Below are 18234 nucleotides of genomic sequence, written 5' to 3' on the forward strand. Positions count from 1 at the left end.
CTATGACACACCCCCGCCCCTCCATTTCCCCTTAACTTACACTTATCATGATTTACGAAGACCTCCAACAACACTCGGCAGCACTGTTACGTATCTCCACAAGGGAGCGCAATTTCCCCATACTAACACCAGTCAAAGCGTTACAAAACAGAAAACCATTTCACAGAGCATTTTTTTATTCTTATTATTTTAAAATGTGAGGCACATCGCCACCCAGCAATGCCGTCCACTTGGGCCATGCCCAGCACTGCAGGATAAACGCTCTGCAGGTTTTACAAAATATATTGAGTCGAATGGACACTGACTAAATAGTCATGTTTTTTGAACAGCTCAAGAAAAAAAAAGAGCGTAGACTCATTTGATATAAAATGAGCATGCCCATTTTTATTTAAAAAAATTTGTTATAGTGTATGGTAACAGACGTGAGCATTAAATAAGGAAAGAACGTGAACATTTCAACGTGCATTGACAAAAAAGAAAACCCCATTGAATTAGCAAGGGAGGTCAACATGAGAGCTTGTCAAACAATAAAGTACAACCAAAAAGCTTTTCTGCAGAAAGTAAATTTAGGTGAGACAAAAAATAAGTTTGGATTTACATCACTAAATCTTATTAGGACTATTATGGCAAAAAAAAGCAATGTAGAGAATATATTTCATCTGGATATATTTCTACTGGGGTGGCACAGTGGGCGACTGGTTAGCACGTCGGCCTCACAGTACAGACGTTCAGGGTTGGCTCCGGCCTTCCTGTGTGGAGTTTGCATGTTCTCCTCATGCCTGCGTGGGTTTTCTCCGAGTACTCCGGTTTCCTCCCAAGTTCCAAAACATGCATGGCAGGCTGATTGAACACTCGAAGTTGTCCCTAGGTGTGAGTGTGAGTGTGGTTGGTTGTTCGTCTTCGTCGACCGTTGTGAGGATAATCGGATTAGAAAATGGATGGATGGATATTTTTAAACTGACCCTCGATAGGATAACCTGTTCAGATGGATGAACCAATACAACAAAACAAATACAATATACAATTAAAATATGCTCAAGAACAAATACAAAATGAATATTTTGTTTATTATTGCGGTTGTAGCGTGCAACTGTAGATCACTGCACCACATCATACTAAGAGCTGTTTGTAAGATTTGGGTTACATGGCATGAGAGGAAAATGAATGTTTTTAAAGCAAACAGAATGGATACACATCTTGAAAACATGCATAAATTACATGTGTCTTATTCAACAGTGCAAAGTGTACACCTCGAAGGCACAGTTTGTTTTGATTCCCAGTAACCTGTTGCTTCATTTTCCACGGGGGATGGGGATGGAGCACTGCCACGAATAGTAAATTGACACTTTCCCACAAAGGATTGTAATTGTTGATAGGGCCCACAAGATGATGGGGATCACTACTTTTCTATTCAGCAGTGCTATGGCCTGACAATGAAGCTCCTCCCTTTACTTAAAGTTCTTTGGCAGCAAGAAGTCATGATGGCGCCAAAGTAGTACTGTACTTGTATATTAGACAAGTCTTTGATCTGACCGCAGAAACAGCAAATAGGTGAGTTTTTAAGCTCAAGAGGAAAAATTCCTCGCCAAATTCAGCAAATAGGTTAATTTGCGAATATCAATCGCAAGTACACAAGGGAACACCATACTTCAATCAAACCCAATACTGGTCGTCTTTCAGCATTGGAGTGGGAGATTTAGATCTGCAAGAGGTCTTGAATTCCACAGAGATGAGCGGTAATGAATTTCTGCCAAAAACTCTCTCTCTTTCATTACTTTCACAACCTCTCATATTCTCATCACCGCTTGTAGCTTCAGCATCAAATGGCCCCCAGAAGGTCATGCCAGGGGCCAGACTCCGCCTCCTGGGGCCTTCTGGTACCCGAGGTGAGGCGGGACAACTGGCAGCACCAAGCGGGGTGACCACCACGGACGGCACGGCCACGCTTTGCTCCGGCCGGCCCAAGTATGGGCTACCCTCGGTGGGTAAGTGCAACGCGGCCAGCTCCTGAAGAAGACGCATCCTGGCCAGCTTTTCCTTTCTGTGTCGAAACACCAGAATTAACACCACGAGGATGACGATGAGGAACAAACAGGCCAGCAGCGGCAGGATGATGAGCAGAGGGTCTGAGGCGGGTCGAGGGAGGACCTCCACGTGAACAGGACGGGTGTCAGGAGGCTTTGCTGGACCGTGTTCTGGCTCAGAGGGAGGGCGAGTCTGCGCTGGGGATCCGCGTCGCCACATTGGTTCATCCACATCACTCCCTGACCGGCTGCCATGAGTCCCACCCCGCTTGTGATTTGCTGTGCGGTGGTGAAGTCTCTGTCTATGGTGTGTCTTATTGTGGTTCTTGGGTGTCAGTATGTGAGGGTGTGAATCCCCTTCTGCCCTGCCGGACGTGGGGGCTCCCTTCCCCGCCCCTCCTATCCCCCCTGCTGTTGTGGTCTTGTTCCGTGTGGGCAGGCGCGTCATCTTATGTTCACTACTCACACCATCAGCTTTTTTCGAGCTAGGCAGGCCATGACGCATTTGGTGGTGGGGTAAAATGGTGAAGTGAAGCTCACCTTTGGCTGGCTGGACGTTTCCCGCTTTCAACATGAAGACGAACGAATCATTGAGAGGCGTGGCAGGGGCGTGGCCTCGTGACGTCACGAGCACGGATTTGTTCTTCGGGAGTGAACCGTCGTTGTCGCTCAGTGTCTCCTCAATGGCAACTCGTCCTTGAACCACGTCACGGAAAGTAAACAACTTTAGGACTTCTGGGGCTCCGTTGGGGTCATATGACATCTGCGTACATGGAGGCACAGCAAAGAGAGTGGCTTTTATTACAGGCTGGGACCAGCTCAGGCTTATTTTATGTGCAAATCTTGGGTATTTAATTAATGTTCCTTGCCAAAATCTATACCAAAATTAGAAATGTAATATCTGGGGCGGCCCAGTGGTCCAGTGGTTAGCGTGTTGACATCACAGTGCAGAGGTACCGGGTTCAATTCCAGCTCCGGCCTCCTTGTGTGGAGTTTGCATATTCTCCTCGGGCCTGTGTGGGTTTTCTCCGGGTACTCTGGTTTCCTCCCACATTCCAAAGAATGTGTGGTAGGCTGATTGAACACTCCAAATTGTCCCTAGGTGTGAGCGTGAGTGCGGATGGTTGTTCGTCTATGTGTGGCCTGTGATTGGCTGGCAAATGGTTCAGGGTGTCCTCCGCCGACTGCCCAAAGACAGCTGGGATAGGCTCTAGCACCCCCCGCGGCCCTCGTGAGGATAAGCGGATTGGAAAATGAATGAATGAATGAATACTAAGTGGTGCAAGTATGCAAAGTGACAACAATATGCTCAGAAGAAGCCATACCTTAACTAGTTTCCCATGTTTCGGTGGGGACAGAACCTCAAAGACCGGATTGACTCTGCTGATTCTCGCCAGTTCGGAAGCATCCATCATGGATTTCCCCAGTTTCACGGCGATGCCACTGGGGACTCTCACTGGTTCTCGCAGATAGATGAGAGGTCGCACTACTACCCTCACCGTCTGGGCGCTCACGTTTCCATACTCGACACCCGTCGCCGAGGCCGACACGGAGATCTGAAAGCTGTCCTCCGACTCGCTAAGATCAGTCATGTGATAGACAACGCGGCCATATTGGAGATCCTCATGGAAGAAGGTCATGACTTCCTGGTCGTTGATTGCGATGCGTCCGTGACGAGGGTGTGTGGTGACCGTATAAGTGATGTTGGCTTCGGTGCGACTGTTTGTTTGTGCAGCCAGCTGGTCGGTCGTCAGGATCACTGCGGTCCTGCCTTGAACCAATGATAGGCCAGTGTTGTTCACGATGGAAACGGAGGGCTTAATCACCTCCAAACTGAACAGTTTGTAGAGTGGACGATGATGTCCGTCAGTGACGTTAAAGTAGAAAACACCAGTTGATGGCTCACCCTGGTGAAAGCAAGCCAAAAAGAAAAAAGAAAGACAGAAGACAATCAATTAAAAGCAAGGATAGAAGCATTACGTTAAATAGGACAAATGAAAAATGAAGTTTTTAATTTGCTTGGATGCGAAAAGTTAGATCACTGTAAAGCAGGGGTGTCAAACTCATTTTTGTCGTGGGCCACATTGTAGTTAGCGTTTCCTTTGGAGGGCCATTCTGACTGAAGTTCAGTGTTAAGTCAAATAAATGTATGGTTGTCTCAGATTACAAACGCGCAACAATTCAATGAAGGACTAGTTTTGAAATCAGGGACCAGTAATAATGTTAAATTCGTTTTAAAATTTCTTTTAAAAGAGGGATTGAAAGCATTGTAAGTGAAGACCATTTACATTGTTGGTATTTAGCAAGAAACATGACGTTTGATGCACATCAATTGTTTCGGCGGGCCTCATAGAATGATGTGGCGGGCCAGATCTGGCCCCGGGCCTTGAGTTTGACACCTGTGCTGTAAAGGGATGCGCAAGCAGAAATAAATTCAACTTTCCTCTTTTTTTTTTGAAAATGTGTTCATGTGGAAGCCGTTCTGCACTTCTGTCCAAGTGTTACGTAACAGTGTGAGTCTATCTTACGAAATAACTGCCCACCTTCACAGAGTTTCTGAACCCACGACTTGGAAGATAATCCCGGTGAAGCCTTTGAGCCATTTTCAGAGTGAGGTATTTTGATAAAAGCATTTTACAGACATTTGTCCAAACACCCGGAGACCGTGTTTTTGAAGAAAACAATATTGACTTTCTAAAGCACATATATGGGCACTTAAGACAGAAAGTTGACTTTTTTTTTTTACCTGCTGTATAAAATGCAGCCGGCCGTGGTTGACATCATACTGCGTAAAAGACGTTACAGGTTCCGGTCTTTCGCCCAGCGTCAGGTAGCCGTTGTTGGGCTCGCTGATCACAAGGTAATGCAGCTCCTCTGGAGGGGTGTCATGATCTTCAACCTGTTGTTGAAGAAGAAAAAAATATACAGCGAATGCAACTCATTTTATTTTGTATCAAACAACGCAAAAATGATCCCACCTGCAAACTCTCTGGTCCAAGAACTACTCTTTCCCCAACTACAACTTTCATACTCGGGGATCCGTTCCGAAGCAATGGCGGCCGGTCATTGACCGGCGTCACTGTGATGTTAAAAGTCTCCATCACAGTCAGGCTGTCCTTGACGTGGTGAGGAGGCAGCAAGTCGACCGGCAAAAGGGAGGACGAGGCCGAATAGAATGGCAACGAGGAGGAATCCGAGGGAAAAGCGGACAAGTGAGACGGAGATAAAGACGAGGAAGCATCCAGAGGGGCCACCCAGGCCTGAAAAGTGAAGCTGTCACTCGTGGTCTCAGAGTCATCGTGGATGTATGCGATGCCAGACTTGTTCAGAGTGATCTGAGAGAAATCCGGTTGGTCTCTGAAAGGAAAAAAATATGTAGACACCGGAATTACGGTACACAAATGAAACAGATGCCTTCAAACTGAAGAAGGAATGAAATAAGGAACCTGGTGAGGTTGCGTCCTTGGATTGACAAAGCTCCGTGTTGTGGCAAGGAAATAACACGGTAAACAACCTGATGGTTTTTCTGGAGGGGCTTGGGCACTTTCTCCAGGAGATTAGAGGCATCCAGTTTCGATTGGTCAATTGTAACCCTGCCACCCTCTGACACCACAGCACCTGAGAGACACGTTAAAGTTAAAAGTCATTTAAATGAAATTTACAATTCTGCTTGCTACAATCGTGTTACTATCATACTGGTTTTTAATTTGATTGTTTTTATATTCATGGCTTAGAAGTGGTTTTCATACAAATATTTGTGATATAAATTAATGTAAATAAACAATTATATTAGGAATTCAGTAACGCTGGACAAAGGCTTTTTTTAAAAAAAATCAGAGATGGCTTTATGTGTCCCTAAACATATTTTTGCACTTATTTAAAAATGTCTTTCCTTTTTTTTCTAGTGTGTCAGGTTTTTGAGATATTTTCAGGTTTTGTTTATGTTTGAGCCAAACAGATTTGACCATGCGTTATAATTTACAGCAATGACGTTTGAGAGAAAAATCCATCTTGTTATTGTTGTTATTATGAAAACCTAATGTGCGAGATTAAAAAAAAGAAAGAAAAAAATGAGAGCAGATTAGGAATCAGCGCAAAAAAAACAAGAAAATAAGAAAAGTATACTTGCAATTGAGTATAAAGTTGTTGGTCGGAGTAACTAGCGGCTATTTTAGACAGCGCTTACCTGCATTGTTGGCGAGTCTGGTGTCATGGTGATTGTGACGGTTGTTTGCTTGGTAGGAGATCAAGATTGTGAAGGTGGTTGGTGGGAGGGAGGCAGGAGGAGAAGACACAGTGAAAGAAAATGTGTCCGCAGCCAACCATCCCGCTGAATCTGGCTTGTTCTGATCATACAATATAACCCCCGAATTCACCTGAAGCATAAAATGACAACTTGAATTGACCAGATTGACACATTAAAATGAAACCTTGTTCCGGATTCAAACTCATGAACGGTGATCACCATGCTCTGTGTGAATCTCGAAATGTTCTGAGTAGAGTTGTCAGGCATGTGACGGAGCAAGCGGCCATGTTTCGGAGGAACGGTCACTGTAAACTCCACGGTGTGTTTTTTTGCAACGTCAATCGAGTCGTTGGTCACTACCTGCAGCTCTTGCTGAGAAATTGGGGTCACTGAACCTGTGAAATGAAAAAATAAAAATAAGAGGCAGTGAGTTTCAGACAAAAGTAATAAAGAAAATGTAAACATGATTCAATAGGATGTAGCACTCTAGGCAGACCGATAACTAACATCAATTCATTCTTTGACTTCAGCAGCCTCAAATTCTTCTATTGAGTTGTTACTTAAAATAGGTTGAAAAATCTGAAGAAGTTTGGCCTCCCTGTGTGGAGTTTGCATGTTCTCCCCGGGCCTGCGTAGCTTTTCTGTGGGTACTCCGGTTTCCTCCCACATTCCAAAAACATGCATGTCGGGCTGATTGAACACTCTAAATTGTCCCAAGGTGTGAGTGTGAGCGCGGACGGTTGTTCGTCTCTGTGTGCCCTACGATTGGCTGGCAACCGGTTAAGGGTGTCCCCCGCCTACTGCCCGAAGATGGCTTGTATAGGCTCCAGCACCCCCCGTGACCCTTATGAGGATATGCGGATCGGAAAATGGATTGATGGATGGATGGATGGGTAGACTATGATTCAGAGAACTTTACATCGATCTGTAAATACAATGAAGAGTTGAATCTCCCAAATGTCATCTTTTGTCACTCGAACAGGCTCAAGTCATCTTTCCCCCATCATAAGATATTTCAAATGTTGTATTGTAATCAAGAGTTGATATACCTGGGTACACCTCAAGTGGGTGGTTCCTTTCTAGCGTAAGCACGAGAGAATGAGCCGTAGTGCTGAAGATCTGGCGAGGGGCAAAATTCACTCCATCATTAACTTGGAAGTGGAAACCTCCGGACAAAGCACCTAAAATCAGCAAGAAAAGAGAGTGCCACAGCATCACGACAAGAAATTTAGTTGAGCCATCCCTTGAATTTTTGGGAGTCTCACCACTGTGCACAAAGACCAGCTGGCCATTTTCAATATGACTCTGCGTGAAGTTCAGGATGTGTTTGGAGGGGAAACTCCTGAGAGCGAAGTAGCCATTACTGGGTGGTGTGACGATGAACTCGAGCAACTTGGGCGGAGTGTCGGCATCCTCCGCGCTTAGATCGTCCACGGAGATTTCTGTCACAGAACCCACCCAAACCTGAGAAGAAAAATACGAGGATTTACAAGGAGAAATCATTTGGGATGTATGGTGGAATACCGTGAACCCTGTTCGGTGTTCCCATTTGATCAGTTCTGCTTTCAATTGTTTCCATTCTCGCTTCGACCACATTCCGATTCGGACTGGGTTATCCTTGGTGAACTCGTGATTGCGTATGAACAGAAAGAAAAAAAAACCCCGATTGTGTCTGGGCGCAAGTTTCTTGTTGGAGTCACATAAAGAATTTGGGTTCATAAGGACGTATATTGGGCAGGATCTCATACTCCTTGAAAAGTAGATATTCTTTTGTGGTTGTTACAGTATATCCTACCTTCAGACCTTGGTTCCTTGTAACAACAGGTGTCTCATCATTAACAGGCATGACATTGATATGGACAACGCAGGGAAGACTGTGCTTCTGGTTCCCTGTCTGGTTAGCCATGATGGTGAAGTTGTCTCTCACTGTGTCACTGCCATCGTGGATATAGGAAATGTACTCACGTTCCACCTGGAAAATCCAAATCGGTGATGTTAGACAAAAATAACCCTAAAACGGGTTACATGGATAATCTGTCCGAATGGAAGGATCGCTCTTCCATTTGAACAAAAGGCCCGATTATCGGATGCCGCTAAAACATTGGTTCTTAACCTGGATTCGATCGAACCCCAGGGGTTCAGTGAATCAATCTCAGGGGTTCGACGGAGCCTCTGCCAAGGAGGTTAAGACATACCTGGCTCAAAGGTTTCGGTGGATGCGCATATGAGCCGGTTGGGTTGGGTGCCTCTCACAAGGTTAAGAACCACTGCTCTAAAAGATTATCTTGATTAGTTAGGCAGTGGTGTAGGCTACGTTAAGAGTTATTTCTCCTTCCTGATCTGTTCATAAAACAGTTACCAACAATTGTCAATGTTGAATATGTTCAATATTTGCGATTGCTACAATTACAATAAATCTTTATGTGCCTAGTCAACACCAAGTTTCTTCAATTCCGTCTTGTACTTCTATTTTCTACCAACGCGCAGCACACTGAGAGTGGTAAGAACACAAGTATCGATAGTCTCTGAAAATTTTTTAATTTCAATTAAGCACAAGCCCCATTTAAATGAAACGAGATGGATTGTAAATGTTCGACTTAGAGGGAGAATTGCGTGCACCTCAGTTTGTGTGAATGCAGTGATGGGCATTCCTGGGATCCGAATGTGCTCCAAGTGACCGTGTCGTGGAGGAACAACAATCTGATAGAGGAAATTCATCACTGAGAAGTGATGACTGTCTACCATGATGATGTCAGTCGTCAGCGGCAGGGACGACCCCTCATCCAAGGTCAGGTCAGACACCTACAGAATTGACCATGACTTGAGTATTGTGCCCTTGCTTGGCCAAGCCTTGAAGCATCTTCCATTTTGTATAACTGTTACCTTTAGTGGCAGCAGTCTGGGAATAATATCAATTTCCAGTCTAATGGGTCCAACCTTGGTTAGCCCATTGGTGGCTTCCAACAGAACAGAGTCATTGCTGCTGCTTCCCGTAGCCCTCTGCCGGTAGATAACCAAACCCTTGTTGATGTCCTCCTGGGTGAAAGAGGTTGTTGGCTGCCATCTGAATGCCTGATTTCCAGGAGAACAAGTCAAATTAGAGAGCTTTAACTCACCAATCTCATTGTCTGACGGAAGATGGTGAAGTCAAACTTTAAGCGCCTACGGAGCGTCAAATTTAAAACAAGTTTTGTTAGTAGCTGTTGAGTAGAGCTGTTATAGGGTTTTATTCCACTTCTGTCTCAAGCTTTGATTAAGGTTAAGGTTAATAATTATGCGCACCTGGAAGAGATGCTGCCGTCCACCATTTTTTGCCCGACGCTTTTTCTCAGGGGAAAACCTTTCGATGAAGCCGAGGGTTGGAGGATTTTGGATGGTGAAGATTATCTCTGAAGGCCGGCTATCCTCATGAAACACCTGAAGGGAAACAGTTAATCTGAAAAATAAGTTTTCTTGCCATTCCAAGACCCACTGGTTTACCTCTAAATTGTCCTTGTTTAAGGAAACATCCTGTCCCTCCGCAACCACCACTGGATGATTGTTGAGGACTTTTGGTGGCCTCTGATGACTTTCGAGGTAGATTTTTATCTGCACTCCAATGTCCAGATGGACCTCCCTCCGCCAATCATCTGGCCTTCCATCTCCGCTTTTCTCCCTTGCTCTTGCAGTGATATTAAAACCATCGGCTGACTCATGGCTGCCATCATGGTGATATACCAAGAACTTAATCTCCAGATCTTCTTGGCTGAATGATGAAACGGCACCTGGCACTGCTGCAGCTTCGCCATCCTTAAAACGGAGGACTCCATGTTTGGGCGGAAGGAAGACCTCAAACGTGATTTGCTGCGGATCTCGGATGTCCAGGTTGCTGGAAACGCTGAGGTTATATGAGGTAAGAGTTGTTTTGCCACCCTGCTGGACCATGAGACCTGTGTTGTTCTGGACTTCAAGGTAAGGATCCTGCGCCTTCACCTGCAGCAGGGAAGGATATTTTTTGTACAAATAAATAATATACCTAACTTGGGGTTTATAGATCAGCAACTATCAGAATAAAATATGATGTGTGATTTAACTGATCTATATCACCAGCAAAAATGTTTTTGGGGGAGGGGGGTAGGGGGTCTTGATTCTTTTTCATTGTAATTCATATGGACCGTGTTCTTCATGTTATGGCAGCATATTTACGTTGGTAAATTCAGGACAGCGGGTGATTCATATGACTGATTTGGGTCTTGAGCTTAAACAAATAAAAACACTTTACCTCCATTAAGGTAGAAACATAATGTTTCCCATCTGACACAAAAAAGACAAAACGACCAAAGCTGACTCCACTGTGTACAAACAGCACATTTTTCTGTGGGATCAAAAGAAACGGAAAAAAAAATGGTACAGGTGAGCATTAAAATACACACACACACACACACACAGTTTAGAAAATCTTTACATTGGTAAGTATCCATATACTGTAATCAACAATATTCAAACAACCTGCTTTAGATCTCGCTGTGTGAACTCGTAGAGTTTGTGATTGGGTGCGCCGGCCAAGACCAGCTCCCCCATCGGAATCCCCCTCCGAGTGTACACCAACCAGTCATCCTCAAAGTCCGAGTCATCGTCCCGGTAACAAAGGTCATTCAAAGTCACCAATCTCTGGCCATCTCGGGCCACATGGAAAACTTTATCAACAACCCTGACGGGTCGCTGATCATTGATGAGTTGGATGGAGACGTTTACGGTGTGTTCCACTGTGTTTCTTTCCTCCTTTCTGCCGTTGAGTCTGGTTGGTTTGTAAACCACAATTTGAAAAGCGAAGGAATCCTGCTTGGTCTCGCTGTCATCATGAACATACATCACCTTTTCCTCAATGATATCCTGATTGGTGAAAGCTAGAATTTTGTTGTCGATGGAGGTTAAGTTGGAGAGGTTGGTCCTTCTTATCTGGCCGTGCCTTGGATGCGCCGTAATGCTGTAGTGGACCTCGCGGTTACTCACTGTGTTAATGAAGAGAATACTTTTCGTAATGACTTTACTTCCACCTTCCACGACTGAAAGGCCTTTATTCACGATGGTGAAGTCAGTTGACTCGGCTCTGATGTGAATTCTGAAGTCATGGCTTGGTGAGTTGGCCAGCGTAGAAAATGCCTGAAAGCTACAAATGTCTCTCGTGTCATTGAGCAGCTTCGCGAACAATTCATACGTCACTAAGCCATCTGTGATATTCTTCTGGCTGAAAGTCGAATTCTTTTTTAGAAGTTTATCAATGAGAAATAACTGCCCTTTCTTGGGTTCTGTTAGAAGTCTGAAATAGACGTCACTCTCATTCAATTTGACACCCTTGGTGATCACATGAAAGTCTTCGGGAGTAACAACCGCTTTCAGTACACCGTTGACTTCCATCTTGCTTCTTGTGACCTTAAAATGAATCCATCGTATCACAATGGCAAACTCAAGTTTCTCTGTTGCCAAAGAACCAATGCTGACTTTGCATCGGAATTGGTCCGTGATATTCTGTGTCTGGAGGCCACGGTAAGTACTGAGGTACCTGATCTGTTCTTTTTCTAGAAGTTTCTGAGAGAAGGATGTTGTTGTTTTCCATTCGCCACTTGAGTGTAAACTTTGGATCTCCCCATATTGAGGCAGCTCTGTGATATTATACAGAATTTCCAAAGGCTGATCAGCAACATTAACTTGCACTGCAAGATGATTGATGGTGATGAGTGACGCTTCGCCCTGCTTAATTTCCAGTCCGGTGTTGTTCACTAGCTTGTGCTCAAGCTCCACGGCAAGAATCCTCAAAACGACCGTAGTGCTGAACTGAAAAAGGAAAGAGACACAACAACCGTGATGCATAATCAATTCGAAAAAGCATCCAATCTCAATGATTCGTTGTCTTGTAGTGATTACAACACTTACCTTCTGACCATCGCTGACCCTAAGTGCCATTCTGGAGGTCAAGACCCCAGTGTGGACAAAGCTAATCTTACCCTCTTCCAGATCATGCAGGGAGAAGACTTTAATAGCCCTGGAGGAATGATGCGATCATGTTACTCGATTTTTGTGCTAGACTGGCAATCCAGATATGAAAAGCCTCACTAATCATCCAACCAACCTGCCGGGGTGATCTTTGTGTTCAAGATGTCCGGCCTCGTCGAAGTTTCCCATGGAGCTGAAGACCAAGTCAGCTTTACTGCTATCAGGGTCTGATACGTTCAGCAAGTCTCTTGTTAGCTGGTGACATTGTCGAGGAACACTTCAGTCTTTCGAGTTTGATCAAATCAACATGTCCTTTCAGGAATGAAATTTTTCAACATTGTATTTAATGTCCAGGAATTGATCCATAACTTACCTGCCTAGTGGTATTTTGAAGAAGAATAAAAACATTTCCCTGCGGCAGGCTGAGCATGGGCGCATCATTAACCGGACTGATGCTGATGTCAAACTGGTAGAGTTGATGCTTCCGCAGATGCACAGGAAGTTCCTTCTTGTGGCTTGAGAAGATGGAGAACAAAAAGTTGTCATGCAGAACCTCGGAGCCGCTGTGAACGTATATCACTCGGCCCAGCCAGAGGTCAAGCATGCTAAAAATCAGGTCTGTCTCCTTTCCCTGGACTGGGACAGCTCCCCCTTTGAGACCTTCAGGACTGGGGTCAAGCTGCAGGTGGCCATGAACTGCCTGTTCCTCAACACGGAACATGAACTCAGATGGATGCAAGCCCAATTGTGCGAAATCCAAATTCACCTGGATGATTAGACAGATTATTTTACTGAATGATAATATGATTAATATCTTAGTGAAAGGCAGAAAAAGTTACCGGTAAGTACATTTATATGCTTGGGTTCCAACGGTGCCCAGCTTCCTTCTGCTACCTCGAGGCTTCTCAACAACAGGACGTTGGAGTCATTTGTACCACTTATCTCTCGTGCCTTCAGAGTATCTAACTCAGCATAATGCCTTGCTCTGGTGTCGGACACGGCATCCGATGTTTGGCCCATCGCACAGCCCGCAGTGATGTCCCTGGAGATGATCACATGAGGGAGGCCGGTTCTTTGAGCGTTGACTTTAATTTCTCGGAGGCAGCCTCTAAAAGAACCTCCGCGGCCAATCGGCTTTCCAAGTCCAGCTCGACTTGCGTCACTCCAGGTTTGGTCTTCTAATCCCCCCAGAAAGAGAGGCCCTCGGAGTTGCAGGAGGTGCAATGCTGGACTTAGACTGGCCTGTAGAAACTCTTCACCTATCTTAAGTTGTACGGCGTGGGGTAGTACGTGCAGTCGGATCGGATACCACGTGTGGTTGCTGTGGAGTTTTATATCCGAGTACAACTCGGTCTTACTCCCCTCTCCACTTCCAACTATTGCGACCAGGTGACCACCTCTTATCTCTAATACAACACCTCCCTGAAGAGCAGCACTATACAGAACTAAACCGTCATCTTCGTTCCCAGACGGGTGCAGCTCACATTCAAACACAACTTCCTGTTCGGACTCCCATGGTGGCAGAGCGATGAATGCTTTGGAGCTGAAAAAGTGGACGGCATCGTGTTCTGTTGCAGAAAACAGATGACTGCACCCCAGAGACACCTCATGGATGCTTTCGTAGTTGGCATAAGGCCTCAAACTGGACAGAAGATTGAGTTCATTGAAAACAGCTTCATCTAAGCAACCTCTGAATCCACTGGAGCCGTTAACAATTTGAGGATGATTGAGTCCCAGTGCGCCGCCGACAAAAAGGGTGTCCACATTGAGCTCCACATCCGTTCCTGGCATTTGGACTCTCGTGTGAGAACTTCTGTCCACGGTCATTGAGACACGATGATGGTTGTGAGTGACGTCGACAGAGTGCCACATCAGATCACTGAGGCTGGCGCCCCCTTCTGAGCGCAGGGTTCGCTCACCAGAGCCGAGGTCCACGCGTACCTTAAGGGAACAGTGGTGGGGAAAAAGGACTGTCAGTGAGAGGGAGAGAGGAGACATTGTCGAAACTGATTTTGGCTCGAGACAAATAATGTCACTTTACACATGTACAGTAAAAATACAGTGTGACTGGACATCATATGACAACGAGTTATTGAGTTTAAACACATCCTAGCACCTCGCGTACTTTGTATCAAACATTTATAGCGCTCATTAAGTTGAATTGGAACCCAGAACCTCTTTACTGTGAGGTCGACATGGTACCCACAACACCAGGGCGCTGCCCGTACACTTATCATAAAAAGCTGTACATTACAAGGGCAGAGATTTCATAGATTAAAATGTAGTGGATATAATTTAAGAATTACATAATTTGATTTTTTTTTCTTTAAATCCTGTACTGGGAGTTTGTTTTTACTACAGTAATGCTGGAAAGGTTCTGTTTTCATCGCAATTCATTATAAGGTTTATGCAAAAAATATATTGAATGATTTCGATGTGGGATGATGCATGGAGGAACTCAATACATTTTTCTTCAGAGAGGAGTTTTTTTTCCTCGCATTTGTTGACATTGATGCCTTTCCCAATTATGTACTTGGAAAGAAAAAGAATGCATGCCTCTATCCATTTAGAATGCCCCATAACCTGTTCAGGACGACAGGGAGCGGGAGAATGTTCCAACTGACTTTGGGCGATAGACTGATTACACCCATGTTCGTCTGTCACTCAGAGGGAATTGAACTCAACAACACTGTTTGCCACATTGAATCATGCATGAATCGAGATTTGACATTTTGGGTTTTTTTACCCCCCCCCCCCCCCCCACCCCACCCCTGTTGCTCATAAGCGATCATGCTCCCGAAAAAAAAAAGTGAGTGAAGCAGCAATCTGACACCAAGCCGAGCGCAGCTCACCTCTTCGCATAGCTTCAGGATAGTAAATGTCAACACAGAGTGGACGAATCAGAACCACAGTAAATCACCTGGAGGCATCCAGAGGTCAGTTCCAACAGCAAGAAGTCACTGGGCCCCGCTGCCAGAAACAACAGGCCTTGCTGATGAGATGTTTTAAACTGGAGGCGGAGCGAGGTTTGAAAAGATGTTTCCACTGTCTGCAGACGGATGGAGCTGTTGCCATAGAAAGACACTGGAATGATGTGACAGGGGGTTCAGTTACTTATTTTGAATTCATTGCAGGGTTTTTTTTTGGGGGGGGGTCATAACTCTTACAATATAGTTTACCAGAAATGAATTCATTTGTAAATGTACAGTAATGAAGAAGGTGCTCTGCGAATAACTATCTGATAACTTGTAACCCTGTTCTCGAGAGTTCTTCAAAACTTCTGCTCCAGTTACATACATAAATGAATACGACTCTGGCCAACACACCATTGTTAGTTATTTGAGTACCAAGTAATTAAAAAACAAAAAACTGTGCTAATGGCCTGTGTCGACTGCTGACACCATCCTCTATTGACTGGCCTGTCAATGTTGTGTGTACTCTGCACTTTGCACCTGCAATCCAAATTCAATAATGGCAGCTAATGCACTCTGGTGTGGGCCATCCAAATATTTTCTGACGCTAATTAGACTTCACTGTTGACCCAAATGAGAGGTTGGACCATTAGCAGACAGAGGTTGTGGCCTGAATTGGACTCATTAATAGGTTTAAAGATGAGATGGAGAAACCGAGAAGCTTAACTTGAACACTATATACAGTACACTAACAATATGTTCATTTTTGCACTTGCAGTGTAGAAATGTACTCCATCATACTGACAGCTATTTCATGACTTGACCAAAATATTAGAAACATCTCAGTTTGATGCTGTGTCGTTTTCCATCACGGCATTGTACAACCCGAATAAAACAGAATGTTGATAGTGATATGTTTGGATCCCATAAAAGCATAACACATAATAGCATAACAACTAAAATATTTACTCATTTTGGTTTGCCAATGTGTTTAACATTAACACGTTTGTTAAAAAAAAAAAAAACCTAATGCGGTCTTGGATAAAATTGATTTTGACCCAAAGTGTTATCATCAGCGCAGAGCTGTCCATTAGACATTGTGAACGCGGGTCGGGGAAGTGTGAGTGGCTTTAGAATTGGCTGAAATTACTGTAAATTCAATTAAAAATGTGTGGAGAAGCTCAGAAAGAAGGACAAAAATAATTTGGTAAATGTTTCTCTTGCTTCTGGAAAATAAAATTCACATTCAGTACATATTTACTTTTATATTTCCATGGCTGACTTGACATCCATTCATCCTTATTCTCTACTGCTCGTCCTCACTGTGGTTGTGGGTTACCTGGAGCCTTTCTCAACTGACTTTGAACAAGATGCATGATGAACTAATTGGTTGCCATGGCACAATTTTCTGTGATGCAAATATGCTAACCGGGTGCTGTTGAAAAAGCACCCTCCATTCTTCATTTTGGGATGGAAAAACATGATTTCTCCAGGCCAATCAGCAAATAAAAATAACGATATAAAAATGATAATCAGTAATGCAGAGAGCATAACAGAGACAAGCGTGCTTATCATAAAGCTGATAAAACTCCTGTCTGTCTGTCTCTGGCTAATCTGCTTTTATGATATGGATTACCGTATTAGGAATGTACCCATGCACACGCACGCACAACTCCAGTGCATCCACGTTTTGGTTATGGTCCCAGTCGTAAAATGAATGGAAGCAGCAAGGGCAACTTGTTCATGACGTGTTTCGGATTACAATGGCATTTGATGTTGTAGATGCACTGGAATCATAGGAATGTGAATTGCAAAAGGCCAAAAAATACAAGAAACATGCAATGTTTTCCATACTTTCACAATCCAAAACTTAGTAAAGGTCAGCCAGACATGACGCTTCCCTAACACCTTACCTGCATAAACTTGTCCTGTGGAAATTAGCAGGAGCAGAAGCAGCTGAGCCGTGATCCTTCCCATTGTTCCCACTTAGTTTAAAATAACATATTCCTTCTTTGTAGTGCAGCCCATCACTGATATCTTTGCATGTTATTTACAGCAAGTGGCAGCCTCTTGTCAGTCTGATGGATTTGGATTAGTGCCTGGGAGAAAAAAAAACCACTACCTGTGACTGGGTGTCACCCTGCCACATAGATCCTCCTCCTGACAGCAGATGTAGTGCCACATATGACCACGTGGGGTGATAGTGATGGGTAGCACTCTGACATTCATCTTGTCTTTTTTTTTCATTCATTTTTTCATTCATTTTCCGAACCGCTTGATCCTCACTAGGGTCGCGGGGGGTGCTGGAGCCTATCCCAGCCGTCTTCGGGCAGGAGGCGGGGGACACCCTGAACCAGTTGCCAGCCAATCGCAGGGCACACAGAGACGAACAACCATGCACGTGCACACTCACACCTAGAGATCATCTTGTCTTATTAGTTGAAAGAGGACCAAGGTTTCTTTTTTTCATCAATGGTCACTCAGCTGCCTTCTACGTCACCAATACAGACTTTTCTCTTCTCTCACAAGGCACTGTTGATGTACTGTATGAGGTTTTAGAATTAAAAATAAGTACATATGGGTACTGTTGGAATCTTTGTCTTAACATGCTGGTACCCACATAAACGAGGGAGGGGAGGAGTCCTACCTCGCGGTTTTCATCTTTTCACCTTCTGGGCCACATTAATCGTGAAAAACAAGGGTATTGGTGATTTTATACACTTCCAAGCATTCCAGCATCCATGTGTGCAACATTGACTGATACGCTTTCTTTTCTTAATAGATATTTTTTTTAAAGTTCAATTTATATTGCAAATCTACAACGTTAAAAAAAACATGTTACCGTTTGCTGACTTTTTCTGGAAATGAGCAACACTTACATTAAGCATACAAATCTGCAATTGGCCTTCAATGGATCAGTCCCACCCATTGATAACTGGGAGAGCCTCCAACCACCTCGCCATTCTGCCAAAGAACTGCGAGTAAAAATAAACACTGAATAATTCTGTACACCAGCCACAACATTAGGTACACCCGCAAAATCTAACAAGAGCCCACCAGAGTATTATTCATTGAACAA

General features: G+C 44.3%; 1 protein-coding gene across 3 annotated transcripts; it reads right to left on the bottom strand.

The window, feature by feature from the left end:
- Positions 1–357: 357 nt before the first annotated feature.
- LOC147192064 (chondroitin sulfate proteoglycan 4-like) lies at positions 358–17147 on the bottom strand. Of its 3 annotated transcripts, XM_086135664.1 has the most exons (22): positions 17069–17147; positions 15164–15327; positions 13093–14184; positions 12617–13009; positions 12380–12498; positions 12184–12292; positions 10759–12084; positions 10532–10624; positions 9751–10242; positions 9553–9687; positions 9154–9342; positions 8890–9072; positions 8066–8242; positions 7536–7734; positions 7320–7451; positions 6490–6665; positions 6211–6400; positions 5471–5642; positions 5003–5381; positions 4771–4923; positions 3350–3931; positions 358–2787 (listed from the first exon to the last, which is right to left on the bottom strand). In XM_086135664.1, exons 1-22 carry the CDS (start codon positions 17130–17132, stop codon positions 1654–1656), a joined length of 7653 nt encoding a protein of 2550 aa, XP_085991790.1. In that variant the 5' UTR covers positions 17133–17147; the 3' UTR covers positions 358–1653. The 3 variants fall into 3 exon arrangements, with proteins under 3 accessions (XP_085991790.1, XP_085991788.1, XP_085991787.1); XM_086135662.1 differs by having other exon boundaries at positions 9553–10242; XM_086135661.1 differs by having other exon boundaries at positions 10759–12292.
- Between the last annotated feature and the right edge of the window lie 1087 nt (positions 17148–18234).

The sequence above is a fragment of the Hippocampus guttulatus genome, chromosome 17, assembly GCF_054856545.1.
Source record: "Hippocampus guttulatus isolate MCC_2025c chromosome 17, RoL_Hgut_1.0, whole genome shotgun sequence".
NCBI classification, from domain to species: Eukaryota; Metazoa; Chordata; class Actinopteri; order Syngnathiformes; family Syngnathidae; genus Hippocampus; species Hippocampus guttulatus.